General features: G+C 35.9%; 1 protein-coding gene across 1 annotated transcript in view; it reads right to left on the bottom strand.

Moving 5' to 3' along the window:
- Positions 1-22,422, bottom strand: part of LOC145267011 (KICSTOR complex protein SZT2-like) — a 423,147-nt gene that overhangs the window by 366,432 nt on the left and 34,293 nt on the right. The window contains exons 7-12 of the mRNA XM_080122911.1: positions 21,500-21,677; positions 19,486-19,706; positions 13,396-13,541; positions 7,775-7,929; positions 2,088-2,184; positions 371-505 (exon numbers count right to left, since the gene is read on the bottom strand). Coding sequence (XP_079979037.1) covers positions 371-505; positions 2,088-2,184; positions 7,775-7,929; positions 13,396-13,541; positions 19,486-19,706; positions 21,500-21,677 — 932 coding nt within the window. The remainder of the gene's footprint in view (positions 1-370; positions 506-2,087; positions 2,185-7,774; positions 7,930-13,395; positions 13,542-19,485; positions 19,707-21,499; positions 21,678-22,422) is intronic.

Consider the following 22,422-nt stretch of genomic DNA (forward strand, 5'->3'; position numbering starts at 1 on the left):
CCCCACTCTTTATCTGTGCCTAAACCTAAACGTAGATTCCATGAACAAAGCTTCTTTCTTAGAACTGCACGCCTGTGGAATTGTCTTCCGTTTTCCTGCTTTCCGGCTGACTACAATATGGTTGTGTTCAAGTCTAAAGTAAATAAGTTCTTGATGAGCCGTTCCATATAAGTTATCAAATTTACCAAATTTTCATTACTAATGATTACATGATTACTATATTGACCAATTTCTACTGTACACTCTTTAACCCTTATCCTTGAGTGGCCTCTGGGCCTTGATAATGTGGTGATGCCTATGTAAAAAAAAACAAAAAAAAAACAAAGTTCCTTTTCTTTTGCCTGTTAAAAGATTAAAGATTATGACTCACTTTTGCAAAGACAGCCAATATTTCTTGACGTGCGCCGTTCGAAATGGACTCTTCGAAGGTCGCTTGTCTGTGCAGGTCATTTCATGTAAAAATTCATAGTTGCCTTCAATAAACACTTCGATGTGCGTATGGCGTCTGAAAGAGAAAGAGAGAAACATTAATCTATCATATAAAGTTTTCTTGTTGGCTTTTCAAAGTCAGACTACAATAGCAGTTAAGCTGACAAAATCAAACTTGGCTTCTGACTAGACAATTTTCATTTGATATTTTTATATAATGTTATCTAATATAAAAAGTTATTTTGTTGGCTTTTTAAAGTCAGACCCAAACAGTATTTAAGCTGCCAAAATCAAGTTTCTGACCAGCTGATTTTTATTTGTAATTTTTATACCATACTATCTAACACCCAAAGTTAACTTGTCGGCTTTTAAAAGTCAAACCCAAATAGCATTTAAACTAACAAATTAAACTTGCTTTTGACTAGCCAATTTTTATACCATATATATATATATATATGGTATAAAAACCACGATTCTGCCTTCATTTCTCTGAGATTAGCATTTCCTCCTCTATTCTCTTTTCTTTCTTTCCCTCTACCGAAATTCTACTATCTCTCCCTTTTCTTCCTGTGTAAACTGCATAAAAGAAATAAATTCAAATATCTTTAACATAATTCAAACATTGCAGGTTTTACTTCAATAGAGAGAAATATTTGTTTATTAATTGTTTATAATATGAGCTAGATATACAAAGTAAAGCCTCCTTTTTTTTCAACTCAAAAAGTTGAAGAGCTATACAGACAGGACCTTTTTTGCTCTATAATTTATTTTTCTACATAGCCACCATCATTCTCAATGCACTTTTGCCAGGAATTCAAAGACACATCTCTGCTTCTGACACATTTCCATGCCAAGGGTTGCTTTCTTAGAGTCTTACACTGTCAATATCTGCAACAGAGAGATTGAAACTTTTAGCTTATGAATGCATAAGTTCAGTCATCATAATAATGTAATTTTTAAAAAATATAGGTGGGGTTACTTTTGGAATACGTCTGATACATAATTTTGTTTTACATCTTTTGTACTAGTTGGTGAATTGTTATTTTGGAATTTGCTTTGATTTGTAAGCTTTGAATTGGGAGCCATGTTTAATTTAAGTAGAGTTTCCGATGGGTAGTTATTCTATACAAGCTTTGAAGATGAAGAATTCTTGATGGGCAGCTGTTTTGTACAGGTTCTGAACTTTATAATTTTGCAAGCAAAGAGCAAAAACTCCTTCTCGTATTGGCACGAAAAAATTATGTGCTGGAATGAACTCCAATCTATGGTCCCCCCTCACCAAACTTTCACAAGAAACACTCGTCTAGCTGAAAACACCATCAATAATTCCCCCAATCTTTATCTGTGCCTAAACCTAAATGTAGATTCCATGAACAAAGCTTCTTTCTTAGAACTGCACGCCTGTGGAATTGTCTTCCGTTTTCCTGCTTTCCAGCTGACTACAATATGGTTGTCTTCAAGTTCAACGTAAACAAGTTCTTGATGAGCCGGTCCACTTAAGTTAACAAATTTACCGAATTTCCATTACTAACGATTACTATATTGTCCAAGTGACTACTGTACACTCTTAACCCTTATCCTCGAGTGGTCTCTGGGCCTTGATAAGTGGTTATGCCTATGTAAAAAAAAAAAAAAAAAAAAAAGATTTGATTACTTACTTATTTGGAGACAATGGCCACGAAGCTGATGCAATATATTCAATTCGAGCATATTCTCTCCAAGGAAGAACAAGATGGACTTCAAGTTGAGTTTCACCTGGAAAACAAGTAAAAAAAAAATTTTTTTAAAAAAAACAAAAGATACATATTAAAGAATTTAATTTGAAACTTCTTGGTTTTTCTTTTACATCGGACTTTTTCCTGGAGTTCATATTTCAGATCCATTGCTCTTACTGCTTCTTGTAAAGTTGATTCTCTATAGTGCTCTAAACACAGTATTCTATGTGTCAAATGTTCACAATAAAAAACAACAACTATAAAAATAAATATTTAGAAATTGAAAAAGAATCAGAATCAGGAACTGTATCAAAACTGGAAATTTAGAAAAGAATCTTCATTTGCATTGTAATCAGAAAAAAAAAAATGTTGGAATTGTTGCATAATTCTAGACAACTGATGGTCTGCTTGTGTTGCATGTCTGATATTCTGCATAACCACTTGTTCAGCATCCCTTACCCCAGTAGTTGTTGCCCCTGATAGTAGCCCCCTACACCAAAGTGGCAATGTGCCTTGTTTGGGATGAAAATGAAATGTAATAAAAAAATAAATAAATAAATAAATACACATTTTACAAGATGGATGGCACCACTTCCGAATTATGTTCTATACATGCAAATTTCCTTTGTGATCATATCGATTTATCTGCATCTGGTCTGTTGTAGTCGATTACCGGTAATAAGAAGGACCAAGATTCACAGGATGCCAACTAGATATCCCATGTTGGCTATTAAAGAAGCCTTTGCCTATCCTTACCCTCAGATCTCTCTTCTGAGTCCCATGGCTCTTATATTTGTTGCTGTCATTTGTTTTCTCCATTTTGTTGGTGAATGTATCAACACTAGACCCAGGCTTGCAAATCCATTTTAGCAGGAATCACAAACTATACCAGTAACCAGTTTTTTTTTAACAAGAAGGAATTCAAAAAGTAATACCGCCTATTTTTTTTTTATTTATTCTACTCAAATGGATCGGAGGCGATTGCAAATTGTGTTGTTATGATGACTGAACTTATGCATTCATCTTTCTGTTGCAGATACTGACAGTGTAAGACTAAGAAAGCAACTCCTGTCATGGATGTGTGTCAGAAGCAGAGATGCATCACTGATTTCCTGACAATGGTGATGAGTATTTAGAAAAATAAATCCTGGAGCATAAAAGGTCGCTCGTTCTAATGGTACCACTTTCATCTTGATAGCTATTCAACTTTTGGAGTTGATAAAAAAAAAAAAAAGGAAGATTACTTTTGGAATGTCCCTCATCAAAATATATTGCAGCATTGGTTGCCATTTCAAACTTAGAGCGAAACCCTAACCCTAACCCGACAATGTTTATAAGGCATTAAAATCTTCTTTTTTTTTTTTTAAACTATGATGTTTTGCTATTATTCCAAACTTAACTGTGCCACATCGATGAAAATGCCATTCAAAACTGGAGCGAAGCAGAGCAATGGACATATAGTGAGCCATGCGACCACTAAACTAATTTTGTGTCTAGCTTGAATGCGCAGACACAAAGCAGGCTGTGCGTGTGCTACACACGCACAAAGCAATTTCAGTCGGCACACGACGAATGACCTAACATGACTACCTTTTAGTTCCGCTGATATCTGACCCCAGTTTTCCGCTCCTCCTTCTCTTCTTATCTCAACACGATAATGAACATCTGCGCGTGGCTCTACAGACCTCGACCGCAGAACAAACATTCGCCTGCACGCATGTATGCATTCTCAAAAGTAAGAGAACTTGAATCCGTCGTGAACGATATTGCTTATCATGGTCATTTAATCGTCTCTTAATGACAATATTTAACGAGCTTATCAGTACTTTATCAGCTCCACACACACATATGCACAACAAACACGTTCAACATTATGCACCTCAACATACACTCTTCTGGTTTTTATTCATTTCTGTATAAATAAATGCTTCCTATATATATTATACTTCAGTATTCTGGTTATATATTGGGGGGGGTTAAAAAAAAAAGTTTTGATAAGTTGGTAGGATTGAACCCGAAGCCCTGAGGCGAAGTTGGAAAATAAAATGTGAAAAAAACATGACACGCTAACTGCTCAGCAAGAATGAGTTACTGAAATATGTTCGAATTTATTTAAGAGAATTGACAGGTGGCCGCACTTAATGACGTCAAGCGGAAGTCATAGAGTTAACATTTTGTGCGAGCATTACAACGAGGACATAAGTAAGTAATAGCTATTCAGCAGTTAACATTTTCTGCGGGACAGTTTTTTAATGAGATCAATAACCTGGTTTGTTTGTTTTTACCTAACTTTGGGGAAAAACAGCTCCCCCGTTTATTAGGGGAGTGTCTCATCTCGAAATGAAAGCAACCGTCTGATATGACAATGGTAAGCCAACATTGACCAAACGTTACATCGCTTTCTAGAGACCACTGGCTGTGGGCCAGATATTCAAATAGAATTCGCTTATTTTATACCGAAAACAAAAGCAACATGCGGCGATCCCAAAATGTTGAATATTTAACGTTTCAAAGTCGGGCAAATTAAATAGACAGGTGACCTCCGTTGTTAAGTCGTAGATATTATCATTTAGATGTGATTTAAAAAGTTTTAAAAATGAACGACGGCCTCGAGAACCCGCCGGAAAAAAGCAGACATACACAAAAAGCGAACATACATACATATACACATTTTCGCTTTTATATATATATATATATAGATTAATTTAAGATCGAAGTTTTGAACACGAATCTTCTCCACAGATCAGTAACCCGATCTCAACAGACATCACTTTCTATGAGACGTACCCCTCCACCGTACTGTATACCGATACTCTATGGCTGACTGGGATAGCTTCCGTACATTCATATCTGATTTACCTCTGCACTCCATGTTTAAAAAGGAAGTGTCCTCTATAGTATCAGATCTGACCGAATGGTTAATTGTAGGCATAGACCAATTCATACCATCTAAAAAACTCCAACAAAAACCTAACAGCCAGCCATGGTTCTCCCCAGAATGTGCTGCTGCTATCGCGCACAGAAATCACTTTTTCCATAGCTACCAACGTAATAGATGCACTGAGACTAAAGCTGCTTTCAGGTCTGCCAGCAACCACTGTAAAAGAGTAATAAAAAATGCAAGAGAGCTATATGCCCAGTCTGTTAAATCCAAGGTAGCTGATCAGCGGCTTGGATCCCACCAGTTTTGGCAAATAACAAATAGGATCCTGAACAGAAGTGTGCGTTCTATCCCAACCATTATCAATGGACCATAGGTCATCTCGTCAGCGTCAGACAAAGCCAAACTATTTGCAAAGAACTTTGCAGCTAATTCTACCCTATGCGACGAAGGCCATCAACTCCTCATATTTCCTCCTATAACACAGAACAAGCTAGGTAACATACAAATATCCGTGCATGAGGTCGCCAAGCTAATAAAAAACCTAGATTCCAGTAAAGCAACTGGCCCTGATAGCATCCCAATTATAGTGTTAAAAAAGCTTCAACCAGAACTTGCTCCCATACTTACGAAACTATTTAAGCGCTGCCTTAAGGAGAAGTGCTTTCCGACCCCCTGGAAGACCTCATCAGTTTGCCCTGTATTTAAGAATTCAGGTGATAAGTCCTCTCCCTCTCAGTACAGACCAATAAGTCTCCTGTGTGTTATGAGTAAGTTGCTGGAATCCATATTAAATAGAGAAATAGTCAACCACCTCAGCAGGAATAACCTTCTTAGTGACACACAATATGGTTTCCGCTCTGCAAGATCTACCGCAGATGTGCTGACGGTTATATCCCACAGGATTAGTGAATCTCTTGACAAAGGCTTCCTTTCTAAGGCAATTGCTCTTGACATATCAAAGGCCATCGACAAGGTATGGCATAAGGGTCTACTTCACAAGATTTCCAGCTACGGTATAACTGGAAATGTTTTCTCAATCATTAAATCATTTCTCTCCGATAGGCTCATAAGAGTACTGGTAGATGGACAAAAATCGGAGGCCTGCAATATAAATGCTGGAGTCCCTCAGGGGTCAATCCTGGGCCCAAATCTCTTCCTGATCTACATCAATGACCTCCCTAAACATACTTAAATCATTCGTTGACATCTATGCTGATGACACGACCATCTACGGCAACACATCAAAGGCTGTAAATGACAAAGTTCTCTCGGATTCTCTCTCCTCTGATCTCGAGCGCGTGGTTCAGTGGGGGAAGATGTGGCTGGTTACTTTTAATGCATCCAAAACCAAACTCCTATCCTTACATCATCAACGCTCTGATCCCCAGCTGGCATCAATTGTGATGGATGGCTCTTGTCTGGGTGAGGCCCCGTGTTTTGACAAGATTCTGGGTTTGACCTTTACTCCTGATCTGAAATGGAACACGTACATAAAGTCTGTTGCCAAGGTCGCTGGGAAGATGGTGGGATCCTTCTACCAAAAGATATCTCACTACTGATGCAATTCTCTATCTATATAAAAGCCAAGTACGTCCAAGGATGGAATACTGTTGCCATATCTGGGCAGGAGCTGCCAAAAACAGCCTCTCATGCCTTGACAGAGTACAAAATAGACTTCGTGGTTTAGTGGGGGGATGCCCTTTTCTCTACCCTGCAACCTCTCTCCCACAGAAGAGACGTTGCGAGCCTATCCTTGTTTTATCGTTATTTTCATGGCAGGTGCTCGTCTGAGCTCCAATCTCTGGTCCCCCCTCGCCAATCTTTCACGAAAAACACCCGTCTAGCTGAATTCACTGTGAAAAATTTCCCCCACTCTATATCTGTGCCTAAATCAAAACGCGGATTCCATGAACAAAGCTTCTTTCTTAGAACTGCACGCCTGTGGAACTCTGTGCCGTCTGCCTGCTTCCCTCTGGACTACAACTTGGATGTCTTCAAGTCAAATGTTAACAAATTCCTAATGAACCGCCCCCTTAAGTAAAACACTTCATCAAATCTCCACACTAACGTAATGTACTTGCAATAACCCTTATCCATGAGTGGCTTCCGGGCCTTGATAAGTGGTGATCACTGTGTAAAAAAAAAAAAAAATATGTAACAGAGCACATATGGGCACATGTAAGAAAATCAGCAGCAGCTGAAGAATAGCTGCCAGATAGCTGGTTAGTGAAAATAGATGCAGCAGCAGCCGTTAAAGCATGTGTGCAAATTAGCAAGTGTGTATGAGCTTGCGCCACAAGTAAAGGGGAGAAAATACACCATATGGTCGAACGAAGAAGCAAGTAGTACGCCGGGAAAGATGGATGTGTAAATACGAGCGCAAAAAACTCTGAGTGAGGTTGTGTGGACAGAGACTTTTAAAAAGCACACGTGTGCGTGAACAGACTTTTGAAATATAATGAAATGCATTGTTTTGGAAAAACCACGAATAAATGCATTTTATTTGCAATTTAAAAAAAAAAAAAAAAGATGCCGAGTCGGATTTTTCATTTCTTTTCTTTTTTTTTGTTTGTTTCTTTGCGACGGTACCGGACAGCGTGTGGGTCCGAGAGGTTTGAAATATAATGCCACAGTTAAGTAATGGCCGCGTTACACTTACAGAGCTCCATGAACACATCTGAAAGAATCAACCGAGGAATGGTCCGTCGGAAAAAACGACAGGGTTAAATTGAAGAAGGGTTCATACCTTTTATAAGATTTACTTCTCGTATCGTGTAGCCTTCTCGCAACCGCAAAGATAAAACCCCAGAGATAATTGTGTGTAAATTGCTTTCTTTGTGTTTCTTCCTCATGATTGGAACGACAGGGATTTCCTGATTTGTGATCGGATGAGTGGGAAGCCTGGGAAAATACAAGGAAACAAATCAATTAGAAAAAGAGTCAAAGAGAATATATAGATTCTTCGTCTCAAATTTTAAAATAAAAAAATTTCTTTCCTTTTTTTTTTTTATGACATTCTTTTGGTATATTTATAACTAGACTGTTATCCTCACCTTCATAGTTGCTGTTTCATCATGTTTCGGCCAACTCATCCTCTGGCCTTCTTCAGGTGATTAACCGCAATGGGATAGGAATGCTGAGTCTTGTATTTTTGGGTAGATTTGAAACCGCTATCTTCAGGGCCTGTGGCACAGTGAATAGAGGCATTGAGTCTTTATGGTTCCAGGTGAGTGTTGATAGTTGTTTCACCACGTTTCGTCCAACTCATCCTCTGGCCTTCTTCAGGTGATTAACCGTAATGGGATAGGAATGCGGAGTCTTGTACTTTGCGTAGATTTGAAACCGCTATCTTTAGGGCCTGTGGCACAGTGAATAGAGGCGTTGAGTCTTTATGGTTCCAGGTGAGTGTTGTCTGAAGATAATGGTTTCAATCCTACCCAAAGTCGGCCAGAGGATTAGTTGGCCAAAACGTGGTGAGACGACAACAACTATGGAAGGCAGTAATTACTGGGGATACAGTTAAGAGATTCAACATTTCTATCCCGTTGCTGTTAACCATTGGCCGAAACAAAGTGAAACAACAACAACTATGCAGATGAGGATAACAGTCCGCAAATAAATAAATAAATATACAAATTATTCATCTCAAAATGATTCCAATAAAAAAATAATCTAATTTATAAAACTCACTATGTCTGTCTGTCTGTCTCCATATTTTTAAACTATCTCTTCAAAAACAAAAAGACGCAAAGCGGCACTAGGGGACTCAAATGATTGGATTTTTTTACAGACGGTTCTTTTAATCGGTTAAAATAGTTCTTCAAAATTGAAAAAAATTGTTATACATTTTCTGCATTAACCTTAGTTTATTTTTAATTTTATAATCAGTTCATATGCGTGTCAATTTGGTACAGTGGTAACATCACCAGCTTTGAATGCTACAGTTTTGCTTTCGGTTTCGATTCTAGCTGACGGCACCCAAATACCTTTTTCTTGACTTTTAAAATCACAATTCTATAATAATACCTACGAAGTTTGAACAAATTAAAAAATCAAATTTAACAACCAAGCAAAGTCCCCCCCCATCCCCCATCCCCCTGCCATACATTATTCTTTTGATACCTTTCTTTTCAGAAAAATAGATGATATTCTTGAATATTTGAAAACTTCCACCAAGAAACAAGGGAAATAACTAAACAGGTGCTTCTTCATTATAGTAGCGAAATTCGGAAATCAAAATATTGAATTTCAAGTGACACCAATCATATCTACTTAATTGTCGTCGTGCAGCAATGAACATATCCAAAAATTACGGAAAATGATTAAGTAGAAAATTTATTAATGAAAATAGTTTTTGACAATTAGCTAAAATTGAGTTTTGCTAAAAAAAAAAAAAAAAATGAAACTAGAGAGTTCGAATTGTAACAAGGGAGATAAATATTTTCTGAAAACTTCGAAAATCTTAGGCCAGTTTAACAAAACTCAATTTTTGTTGTCTTCAAAAACTGTTTTCATTAATAATTATTTTTCTACTTCATCGTTTTTTTTATAATTTTTGGATATGTTCATTAGTGTGACATGACAATTAAGTAGATACGATCGGTTTTACTTTAAATTCAATATTTTGATTTTTGAATTATGCTTTTATAACAAAGATCCATAATTCTTTACTAGATTTAGTTGGTAATGCCTACGAATTCCCATTAATCACTTAAAAATGATTTTCTTTATAAAAATAAAACTACTTGATCAATTTACATAATTTTTGGAATATGATATTTTTGTTTTGTCATGGATACATGTATCTTAAAGATTTTTCTTTGTTTTTGTTTTTAATATAGGGTGAATTCTGGGCAAGCACCCAAGTTCTTTTTTTTACACAAGTTTGTATTAAGTTATTTATTATATGAGGTCTCTTCAATTAATTTCCAGACCTTTTTTTGTATTGGCACTTTAATGGATAGTACACACATGAAAATCTAGTCCCCTTCAAAGTAATCTCCTCTGGCTGCAATGCACTTGTATCATTCCGATAACTTCTGCAAGGCCCCATGGAAGCCCTCTTGTGTGAGCATGTCAATGACCTTCATCACAGTCGTTTTCATTTCCTTGATTGTCTCATAACGACAGCCTCTAAGGTTTTCCTTGAGCTTCGAGAATAACCAAAAGTCACAGGGAGCAAGGTCTTGACTATAGGGAGAGTGAGGAACTGTCTTGATGCTCATCTTGGTCAAATAGTCTGATCTTCTCTGAGCACCTTAGGGACAAACTTTATACAAATCTTCTACATCTTCAGTTCCTTGCAAACAATTGTGTGTACAGTTCCCACATTGACATCAAACTGCACTTATTGTCTCTATAGACACATGACGGTCCTTATTCATGAAATTCTTTATTTGGCCAATCAACTCCAGTTTTCTGACTTCCTTACTCCTCCCTTCCTTCCTATTCATGCAGTCTGAAGCATTCCATACTTTGACATTTTTTTTTTCAAGTTTAAAACAAAATTTTATTACATATCGTTCTTCTAAAGTGTCATCACGTCCAGATTGCATTTTTGAAATTCACTACCTGTCATAATCAGGCTTTAGTAGAGTGTATTCCAATTCCTGCTGTAGCAATTCATTTGAACCTGAAATAATAAAGGTTTGTCAGTCATCTCATAAGATGTATGGCAACAACATACTGAATTTTAAAGAGTCTACAATAATTTTAAACGCCTGCACAAAAAAAGTCTGGAAACTTATTTAAGGCACCTCATACCTAGTGGTGATTTATTTTAACACATCTTGTTTTATCCGCATCTAACAAAACTACAATCCCAGCATGCTATGCGATTAATTGCTCCTACCACAAAGTACTATCCATATTACAATTTCACTTATTTAAAAAACAAGGACTCAAGTTTGCTCAGCTGGGCAAACTTGAGTCCTTGTACCAGAAAAATATCCAGTAAATAAAATGTTGTTTAGTAAATCGTTATTTTTTGGCATTTTTTTTTTTTGCAAAGCCATACACCAAACATGGATATAAATATCACTAAAACATCTGCTGGGTCATAAGCTTCATTTTGGTACCTTACTTGCCTGGGTGGGTTGTCTGTAGGCTGAGATAAACCGCATCACACACACAGACAGACAGACAGACATTAGGAAAATTTATAATAAGATTTTTGACAGTTTACATTCTAGTTAGTGTTTAGCAAAGCTAACAAAATACAAAAACTAAATAAGAATAAAACCCGAGAATGAAGTTATTACATTTTGTTTATAGACAAAAAAAAAAAAAAAACCTTTAAGCAGTCAAACTATTATAACAACCAAAAGGGGAAATAACTCTAATGAAGAGTTACCGCCCTTTCATAAATTCTACAGAAAAACTGGAGTTCCAGAAAAGAGAAAGGTGAACAATATGGCAGCTACGCTAACACATGCATATCATTCTGTAAGTAATTAATGTTTCCGCCATGAATAAATTTATTTCACTTACAATGAGCTTGTTTACTTATAATTTTATACCACCAGACGATGCACAAGTTTAGACACACGTACATAATAAATAACCCCCCTCCCCCAGTATAGAACAGAAGCAACAAAAAATGAAACATTCAATTAAAAAGTTACTTTCAAAAATAAAAACAATTTTTTTTTTTAATTTGTAAAAAAATATAATTTTTAAAATAATAAAAATTGAGTCAATATTATATATATATATATATATATATATATATATATATATATATATATATATAGGCCCTCTTGCACTTTAGGCAACTGGAAATTATGAAGATAGAAAAGGAACAGCAGTCGTCTGACACCGGTTGAAAGAATGCAATTTGATTGGATAGAGAAATTATGACGTCATTACTATGAAATATTGATAAAAATTGAAATTGTTGAAAAAGAATTGGAAAAGAATTTAATAACTAAGTATTTAATAATTAATAGTATTTTTAGAATTAAAAAAAAATTTTTAAGTTAAGATAGAATTTAAGAATTGAAATTATTGTAAAAGAATTTAATAAGCATTTAATCTCTATATAAATAAAATGAACTCATTTTTTCCAGTCTGATTTTGACCTTAATAGGATTAAAAATCAAGATATTTCATGCAAATATAATATGCACAAACGGCAGAACAATATCTGAGGTGTGTTATAGGCTTATTATTTCTCAAATTCCTCGATAATCTTAGATTTCTATACTTTTTCTGCTGAGAAGTCACGGCCAAAATCGGTTAAGATCAATGGAAGTGGTAAAATATTTTCTCTCTAATAAATTCCTCCTGCCACCACTTAACACCGTTTGGGGATCGTTCACAAGGAACAGTTGAGAAGGGAACACTGGTTTGGCTTCGTAGTTCTTTCATGTGAAGTTATTTAAAATCACTAAACTAAGCTGCAGTGCTCTGTGGCGTAGTGGTTAGCGTGCTGGACAATTCACATTATATTTTCACGTTCGCGCCGACCTACCGTAGTCGTTTTTTTTTTTTTTTTCCTAAACAACTGGAATGGACTTTTCTTGGTGGCCGAACTGTTAACGTTGCAGATGTTTTTTTTTTTGTTTTTTTTTCACACTTTATTTTCCTACTTTTACTCATGACTCCGGGTTTGATCCTTCCTACTTACCTACCATAACATTTTTTAAAACTTCCCCCCCCCCCGTCCCGGAAACAAACACTCGGGCAACGCCGGGTACCCCCGCTAGTAATAGTATAAAAATAATTAATGTAGAAGCATTTTTAAAAGTTAGTCATTTAAGGAACAATTCGATCGCTGATTTATAGTGAACTTATTTCAATTTAAAAAACGTTAATTAGTTCTCCAATTAAAAGAATTTTTTGAAGTTCAGATAGAATTTAAGAATTGAAAGTATTGTAAATAAGTATTTAATAATAAAAATAATTAATGTAGAAGCAATTCGATCGCTGACTTATAGTGAACTATTTTACTTTTATTTTAAACTATATTTTATATTAAATTAAATATTTTCGCGTATAATAATATGTATCAAAGAACAATATCAGTTATAATTATCTTTGGTTGGTTAAAAAAAAACTGTTTTATACTAAATAACAAAAAGTACTTTTTTATCATGCATGTATTTATTTATAAAACTATCATTTATTTTTTTTTTTTAAATTGTTTTCTAATACTGTCAATTTCAATATCGTATCTTTTTATCGTTTCTAATTAATTAAAATTACGCGTAAAAAATTGTTTATTTATAAAATGACGTCATAATTTCTCTATTCAATCAATTGCATTCTTTCAACCGGTGTCAGACGACTGCGGTCCCTTTTCTATCTTCCTAATTTCCATTTACTTAAAGTGCAAGAGGGCCAATATATATATATATAAAGATTTACCTATCAAGCCATGAAGAACTCGCTGACATTCGGCTCGGCCTACAATGATAACTTGTATCAGGTACTTCAAAACCCATAAGTCCCTTTTGGAAGCTCCAAAGAAAAAAAGCCTTGTGGTAAACATTCAGTTCTCTGCCTGCATTCTCCTAAAATGAAAGATTTTGAAAATCAAATTTTCTAATAAATGTATGTCATTCAGGTTTTGTAAACAGTAAAATTCATAGGGTTTCAGAGGGAGAAGGGTTAGGTGTATCAGAATTTTTGTAGGAATTTTTGAAACCCCTAACACGAAACTGCAAATAAAATATACAAAACTCGTAATTTCTCTTTTAAAGGTGGGTTGTTTATTTTCTTTATGGATTATACTTCCAAAATAAACTATTAAAGTTGTATAAAAAGTAATAGAAATATTTTTCTTTTAAAATAGTAATGAAATTAATTGAATGTTACGAGTTCAGTATTTTTCAATTTTTAAACTTTAAAAATCTATCAAAATTTTTCCATTGATTCTATTTTTACGATATTTTCAGGATCAATGTGAAATGTTATTCTCTTTCCAATAAACTGAATATAATATTTTAGACAAACGTTTTTTTTTTAAATTCACGCCCCCCCCCATTTTCAAATGTCTATTAAAAAGTAAATAATTAATTTATGTACCAAAGTTTTATATATCACAAATTGAAGATAAAAGATCAATAAATAATATATTCAAATTTAAAAACAAAAAAAGTAGTGTTTTTTAGAAATTTACCTGTAAAGTCCGAAGTTTAAAACCTTTTTTTAAAAAAAAACCCACGTTGTTTGTTTTTGTGTTTTTTTTTTAATGAAACCTTGGTCCTTGCTCCTTTAATTGAAAAAAAAGTTAGGGCTTGAATGACATTTTTCGAGGAGTTATAAGCTTCAAAAGATGCCGAGTGGAATTATTCAATAGTTTTCACGAAATTTCTGACACTGCTAGAGAAGGGCCTATATTATTTTTCTAAGTGCCGGATAAACAGGCCTAAAATCAGCTAAAGCTCCTATAAAAGTAAATAGACTTTTCTCTTCCTCCCTCTCTCTTCCTAACATATTTTATTTTTTTTGAATATTCGAGTGCAAATTTTTTTTAAAAATCGAAAGCGTAGTTATTGAGAAAAGTGCAAACGGATGAACGATTTAGGGGCAATTTTATCCTTCTAATGTTCCCTAGGTTGGGTAACCCGAGTTATCCCAGAAAATCCATCCTGGCAAAAATTTACATTCACCATGACTAATGTTTGTGCAAAATTCCAAAGAAATCCAAGGCATGGTTATTGAGAAAAGTATAAACAAATGCCGAGGAACAAAATGAAAAAGAAAACAAAAAAATCAACAAGAAACAAAACAATCTTAATTTTAATATTTTTAAACAAATTCCCAGTGAACATCTCCCCTCCCTCATCCCACAGTAAATTTGTGATCCAAAATGAATATTAGAGTTAGGGTTGTATTATTTGGATTGATCGGACTATTGTTCTCATTTTGAGTGTGATTTTCACAATATTTTGGTGTATCTTGTTGAACTCGAGAATTTGGACAGCATTTTGAACGGAACCCTTTATTTACTTCATGGGGGTAGCATGCTCTCGTTCTGTCAGCCATGACTGGATAGAGGTCCTAAATAATTCGCAACTGAGAACTGAACATTTAATGTTCAGGATAACTATTCAATTGATTTTTCTGACCCGACGGTCCTTCGATAAGATACACCTAAAGCTCAAAGGTTACATCGAATGAAACGTTGTGAAAATCACACTCAAGATGAGAATAATAGTCCGATGAATCCAAATACTATGGATAATGAACCCTCATCTCAAAAATTCGGAAACATTATTTTTTGTTTATTTAATATGAAAATGAAAGGTTTGTAAATGTAGTTTCCAAACACACACACACACAATTGCGACTCTTATATATAAAAATGTATACCTTCCATTCATTGGCCCTGTCGGTGGGGCATTAGAATACGCTGACTGCCCCCCCCCCTGCAGAGGGTAAAAGTCCCTCAATGGGGGTTCTGGATATGACCTTAAACTATATCCAGTGGTGAGGCCCCAGCTTGTGGGCTTTGGGGAGCGTGGAGCCACCCTTTAATTACCATTGCTCCCAGGTCCACTCTGACCCGGAGTGGAAGTACCTGTTAGGGTCCCAAATATGGGTTAAATAGAAACCGATGTGAAAGCAACAAATATATTCTATCAAAAAAATTTTTCTTCAAAATCTTTGGATTCGGCATTAAATAACCCGAAAAGGGTTGATATGCCGTAAAACAAAACCAACCAACCAACCTTCCATTCATTTAATAGAATCCAAGCAGCATTTGGCCTTTGGGTCAAGATCCAAATGTAGTATCTGTTCCGGCAGATACTGCAAGCAAAAACCATTGCCCTTGTGGCAATCTTCTGGTCCATGTAGGGCAACCCTACAGGGGCCAGCTGGCAAATCACTATCCAGCTCCCATTTCCCACCTCTCGGGAGCTGATCCCCTTTTTCCTTCCCCCTCTCCTTCACTCCTCACTTCAAAAATCGGCCTTGTGCCTAATTTGCTCGGTGGGGGAGCAAATAAATATCATTTGTTCTTCAGATGCTGCGCTTCAATTTCTTGTTCTCTGTCAGTGGAGGAGAAATCCTTCACGACTGAGACAATTTTTATTTTTGTTCCTTTTCTCCACATTAAAAAACGATCCTGGTGTCTAACTCTGTCCCATGGGGAGACATTGTAAATAGGAACATTAATGCGGGAGTGCCTCAGGGGTCGATCCTTGGACCCCTATTATTCCTGATATTTATAAACGACCTCCCTGATAATACTGTATCCGAGATGGGTATATTTGCTGATGATACAATGCTCTATAATATGAATGAGGGAAGAATGGATGTACATAAATCTAAGACAATGGCAGAATCGTTAGAATATGACCTCCAGATTATAGTGGAATGGGGGTCGTAAATAGATGGCCACATTTAATGCTAGTAAAACTAAGCTGCTCTCCTTTAACAATTAAAAGACTCCACTCCAACCCCCTATATCCATGACAAATAGCACCCTACCTGAGAATTCAACCTTCAAATTCCTTGGCCTAACATTTGCGGGCAATATGAACAGGAACAAATGCATAGAGGACATTGCAAAGGCTGCTGCAAAGATTCAAACTTCTAATACTTTTATTGTCATTGAAATCGCCAATTTTTCAATCAAATTAATTAATTGCTTGCTCTAGCTAGAGACCTACTGCTGTGCTGCTTCACGTGCCTTTCCATACTGACTTAGTTCACAATTTCATCGTAGTTTACAATGCACTGTAGAGAACCTACTGCTGATTTTATAAAATTATTTTTATATATATAATGGCTTGAATCAAAGTTTAAAATGCAAAAGTCAAGTATCATGATTCAATTGTGCTTTGAACAGAAACATTCATTTCGAATGTACTCGTCTTATTAAAGAACCTACTGTCAATTTTATACACCGGTCCCTTCTGCTTGTGCAGTGATAAAACTTCTCAAATCCATTTGTGATGTTAGGCTGTAAAAGGATGTTAACTTTTGTCAAAATTGGACTGTTTGTTCTTTAATCGGATTATTTTTGATTAGTAATTTTCGATACTTATCAAAGGCATTCCGGTCCAAAACTTATTTAAAACAGTCCCAGACACAAAGTACATTTGTGCGAAATTTTTTTTTTTAAATTGGCCTGGCCATTTCAGAGTCTATAGGAAACAAAGTGCTATTTATAGAGAAGTAGATATAAATAATTCAACATCAACAAAATCAAATAAAATACAAAATTACGATAATTTCAATTTGGTTTTCTTTTATGGCATATTAACCCATATTTAAAGGTCATTTAATATTGAATCCAGAAATTTTTGTAAGAGGTTTTATGCTTAAAGTTTATTTTTATATATCTTCACATATTTATTCATGGTGTTTGGTTTGGTTGTTTTGTTTTATGGCATATCAATGCGTTTAATCGTAAATTCGGTAATTTAAAAAAAAATATTTTCATGCTTCAAGTTTTTTTATATCTTTAAATTTTTATTAAGTGTTTGATTTAGTTTGGTTTGGTTGTTTTGTGGAGTAAAATTGGTTTTGAGTTTGCAGAACATGATTGAGTTTAGAAAAGAGAAAGAAAAATAAACATCAATGTTTGGTGCATTTTAAGTAAGAAAGCCAGTATCCTCAGACAGCCTGATCTGGTAGCATTGTAACCAGATGGTGGGCAGGGCAATGCCAAATGGCCTTGCTTGAAGGGTTAGGAAGCAGTCAGCGTTTAGGTAGTCATTTTGACACAAGTTGAGGGGATTTCACATTGTTGGATGTAACAGTGATGATGATGATGATGAAAAGAAGAAATCTGTTTTAACATAATCAAAATGACCCCCACCCCCACCACCACCCCCACCCCCACAACAAGCTGGATAGCTGAAGCACCTAAGTTGGACTCATAAAATGTTTTCAGGCTGTGAAGATTGGCACTTAAGTTTTATTTGAGGGACCACCAAGAAATCAAGTCAAGCAGATAAATTGTCAAGTGGATTTTAATTATTGGATTGACCGTGAAATCACTTTGGAAAGAGGGTCAACCATGATGACCGATTCACTTATCCTACCTTATACAGATGGCCTTTGGAACACACCCATCGTGCTAATGCCAACATTTACATCCTGGGTGCCTCTATTGCTGTCAGATCATCTCCCCGTCTCCTTTAGGGAAACTCGGAGCAATCAACTGTTCTCGAGTGTATCCAAAATCCAACTCTCCACTCTGGAGTTCAGGTCTTAACTGACTAAGCATCTGACTGATCTCCTCCTCCAGCAAGTGTCATTCGTATTCTTCCCCTGACTCACAGTAACCCCCCCCCCGCCCTCAAAATGCCTATGGGTCACTCATCACACACTAAAACTCCACCCTTATTTCTTTGTCTGCGTTAATAAATTCCTATCCATTGTCTATTTGTGACTGAACATGTGTGACCCCCGACAGATCACCGACTCCCAATGTCGTGTGTCGCAGATTTTTCGTTCACTGTGTTTCTTATGGGCGGATCTTCATTTTCTCGCTGGCGACTGTCGATGGGAAAACACGTGGTTTCACAAAGTAGAAATATCAAAATAAAAGAAACACAATGCGAATGCTTCACATACATATCAGTGGAAATCTGGGTGTGTGTGTGAAACTATAATCCAACCCTCGCGTACAATCAAGGCTCGTCTGTTAGTCACAATTCGTCTGTATCTGTTTCGCAGTCGTCAGCTCTAAAAACTGTCCATACGTGTCGCTATCAGTTCCCATATGTCGCAACCGATAGCTTGATGTCAACTAACTCTCTGTCTCGGTATATAAAGTCGCCCCCACCCCGGCTACCGGAAGCTGCCCTTCCCTTTTTTATCTGTTCTGTGGGTTTCTATTGTCATTGTCAAATCAAAAGAGCTCGATCTAAAAATACCCAAAGATTCATTGTTTGCTACTTCCCATCTCCCTGTTTATTGTCAGACACTTCCTATTCCTTTGTCTATTGCAACCCTCTCTCAGCACTTAATGACTCGGGTCTACCTAAGGTCCACTTTATAAGTTCTTTTATTACTCGCTGAACTTACTTCCTTTTCTATTGTCATCCTTTGTTTTAGTCCTACCTCTCAAGCACTCAACGACCTCAGTCGAACATAGTGTTATGCATATAAAGGAGAGTTGTCTGTGCGTCTTCAAGAGTTAAAATTAAATAATGAAATTTAAAAAAAAATTTTTTTTTATTACATTTTCACCCCAAACAAAGCACATTGCCACTTTGATGTAGGGGGCTACTATCAAGGACTTAAGTTGCAGGGGTACTATGTAGAGAGTTTAGCAGCAAGATGTTTGTTAACATTACACTTGAACTTCTGCATGTCAGTACAGTTGGGGAAGCAGGAAACCGGAAGAGAATTCCAAACTCCTGCAGTTCTGGGGGAAGAAGTTATTAGAGTAAAAGGCTTTCTTACATCTAGGGATCTCAACTGTGTAGGGGTGGGACTTTGCTGCTTGTCGGGTTTGTCGGGGGTTGAAATAAATCAGTCAAGTGTTCTTACCACTTTCGGTAAGGCGGCAAAATACCCGCCAAATGTTGCAGCAGCCACAAACTTCATGAGTTCCGTGTGTGCTACCCGGCCGAACGAGAGGTTGCTATGGTGGCTACATCCTATGTGTAAGAATGAACACGCAAAGGTACTGTTGCGGAGTTGAGAAAGAAGAGCCTCAAAGACATTGGCGTCTGGAAGACCCACCATTCCATCTGTCACAACTGCAATGCCTGCAAAAAACAGAAAAATAACAAAAACGCTAAGTTCACAGAATATCCACATCATTTTTTTTCAAGACAATATTCTTTCAAAGCTTCTTTCTTAAAACTGCACGCCTGTGGAACTCTGTTCCGTCTGCCTGCTTCCCACCTGACTACAACTTGGATGTCTTCAAGTCCAACGTTAACAAATTCCTAATGATCCGCCCCCTTAAGTAAACACTTCATCAAATCTCCACACTAACGTAATGTACTTGCAATAACCCTTATCCCTGAGTGGCTTCCGGGCCTTGATAAGTGGTGATCACTGTGTAAAAAAAGAAAAATTCAAATTGTTTATTTTTGGGAGAAGTGGGGTTGCTAGAAACAATTATTGGTCAGGTCCATAAAATAACTGAAGTCTATTACAGCGTAAAAAAAAAAATAAAAAAATTCTTTAAAAATAGATATTCTGTTTCTTGAATTCATTCCATTAGCAATGTTTCTGACAAAGGGGGAAGAATCGCTGTTTTCTGGGTTGAAATTTATCCATATAACATTTATCATTGATCTGAAAACGGTATCTTTTTTTTTTTTACATCAAGTAGGTTCATGCGTGGTCTGGAGCGATTTCCATAAAATAATATAAAAAATGAAATTAAAACAAAGAAGATCTCAATGAAGAATGTATTTAAAAAAAGGTTTTAAATATTCAAAAAATTATTTTTATTCAAATTACTATTTTTATTTTAATTATTATTTTTATTCAAATTACTATTTTTATTTTAATTATTATTTTTATTCAAATTACTATTTTTATTTTAATTATTATTTTTATTCAAATTACTATTTTTATTTTAATTATTATTTTTATTCAAATTCGTCTGGCAAGTGCTTGTCTGACCTCCAGTCTATGGTTCCCCCTGTCCTGACTTTAACGGAAAACACTAGTCTAGCTGAAACCACAATCAATAATTTCCCCTACTCTTTATCTTTGTTTAAACCTAAACGTAGATTCTATGAACAAAGCTTCTTTCTTAGAACTGCACGCCTGTGGAACTCTGTTCCGTTTTCCTGCTTTCCAACTGACTACAATCTAATTGTCTTCAAGTCCAATGTGAACAAATTCTTGATGAGCCATCTCCTTAAGTAATCCAATTTACCAAATTTCCACTATTAACGATATGACATGTTCCTGTTCACTGTATACTCATTAACCCTTATCCTCGAGTGGCCGACTTAAAAACAATAAATATATTCTATCAAAAAAATTTTCTTTAAAATCTTTGAATTCGGAATTAAATAACCTGAAAAGGGTTGATACGCCGTAAAACAAAAACAACCAACCAACCTACCCACAGAAGGCCAGAGGATTAGTAGGCCAAAAACATTGTGAGACAACAACTATAGAAAGCAGTAATTACTAAGGATACAGTTACTAGACTCGGAATTCCTATCTCGTCACGGTTAACCAGCTGAAGAAGGCCAGAGAATAAGTTGATCGGAACGTGGTGAAATAACTATGAAGATGAGGATAACAGTCCGCAATAAAATGTATACATTTGCTAGATTTATGTTTGTAATGCCTACAAATTCTCATTAATCACTTAAAAATGATTTTATTTATGAAAATAAAACTACTTGATCAGTTGACACGATTTTTGGAATATGATATTTTTGTTTCGCAACAGTTATGTATATCATACATAATTTTCTTTATTTTTTATTATTTTTTTTTAAATTATAAGAGGAATTCTTGACAAAAAACCAAAACTTGTTTAAAAAAAATGTTTTAAAATAAAAGAAAAAAAAAAAAGAAAAATTACCTGCAGTGGCATTCTCCGGTAAGAGTTGCAGAGCGAGAATTCCAAACCTTAAAACATTGACAAAACCATGCTCAGGTTTGTAGATTAGTTCTTCAATTTTCGGATCTTCTGATTTCGACCTTCGGCTCATCGTGTCCAGATCAGAGCCATCAGATAGAATTAAATCATCAAGATCGTACTAAAAAAAAAAAAATAAAAAAAGAGAAGGAGAAAAATTTTACAACAAATTTTTCTTTTTTTTTTACACAGTGATCACCACTTATCAAGGCCCGGAAGCCACTCAGGGATAAGGGTTATTGCAAGTACATTACGTTAGTGTAGAGATTTGATGAAGTGTTTAATTAAGGGGGCGGTTCATTAGGAATTTGTTAACATTGGACTTGAAGACATCCAAGTTGTAGTCCGGAGGGAAGCAGGCAGACGGAACAGAGTTCCACAGGCGTGCAGTTCTAAGAAAGAAGCTTTGTTCATGGAATCTACGTTTGGATTTAGGCACAGATATAGAGTGGGGGAAATTTTTCACAGTGGATTCGGCTAGACGGGTGTTTTTCGTGAAAGATTGTCGAGGGGGGACCAGAGATTGGAGTTCAGACGAGCACCTGCCATGGAAATAATGATAAAACAAGGATAGGCTCGCAATGTCTCTTCTGTGGGAGAAAGGTTGCAGGGTAGAGAAAAGGGCATCCCCCACTAAGCCACGAAGTCTATTTTGTACTCTGTCAAGGCAGGATAGGCTGTTTTTAGCAGCTCCTGCCCAGATATGGCAACAGTATTCCATCCTTGGACGTACTTGGCTTTTATATAGATAGAGAATTGCATCAGTAGTGAGATATCTTCTGGAGCGGTAGAAGGATCCCACCATCTTTCCAGCGACCTTGGCAACGGACTTGATGTACATGTTCCATTTCAGATCAGGAGTAAAG

The sequence above is a fragment of the Euprymna scolopes genome, chromosome 42 (genome assembly GCF_053919585.1).
Source record: "Euprymna scolopes isolate OS-2025 chromosome 42, ASM5391958v1, whole genome shotgun sequence".
Classification (NCBI taxonomy): Eukaryota; Metazoa; Mollusca; class Cephalopoda; order Sepiida; family Sepiolidae; genus Euprymna; species Euprymna scolopes.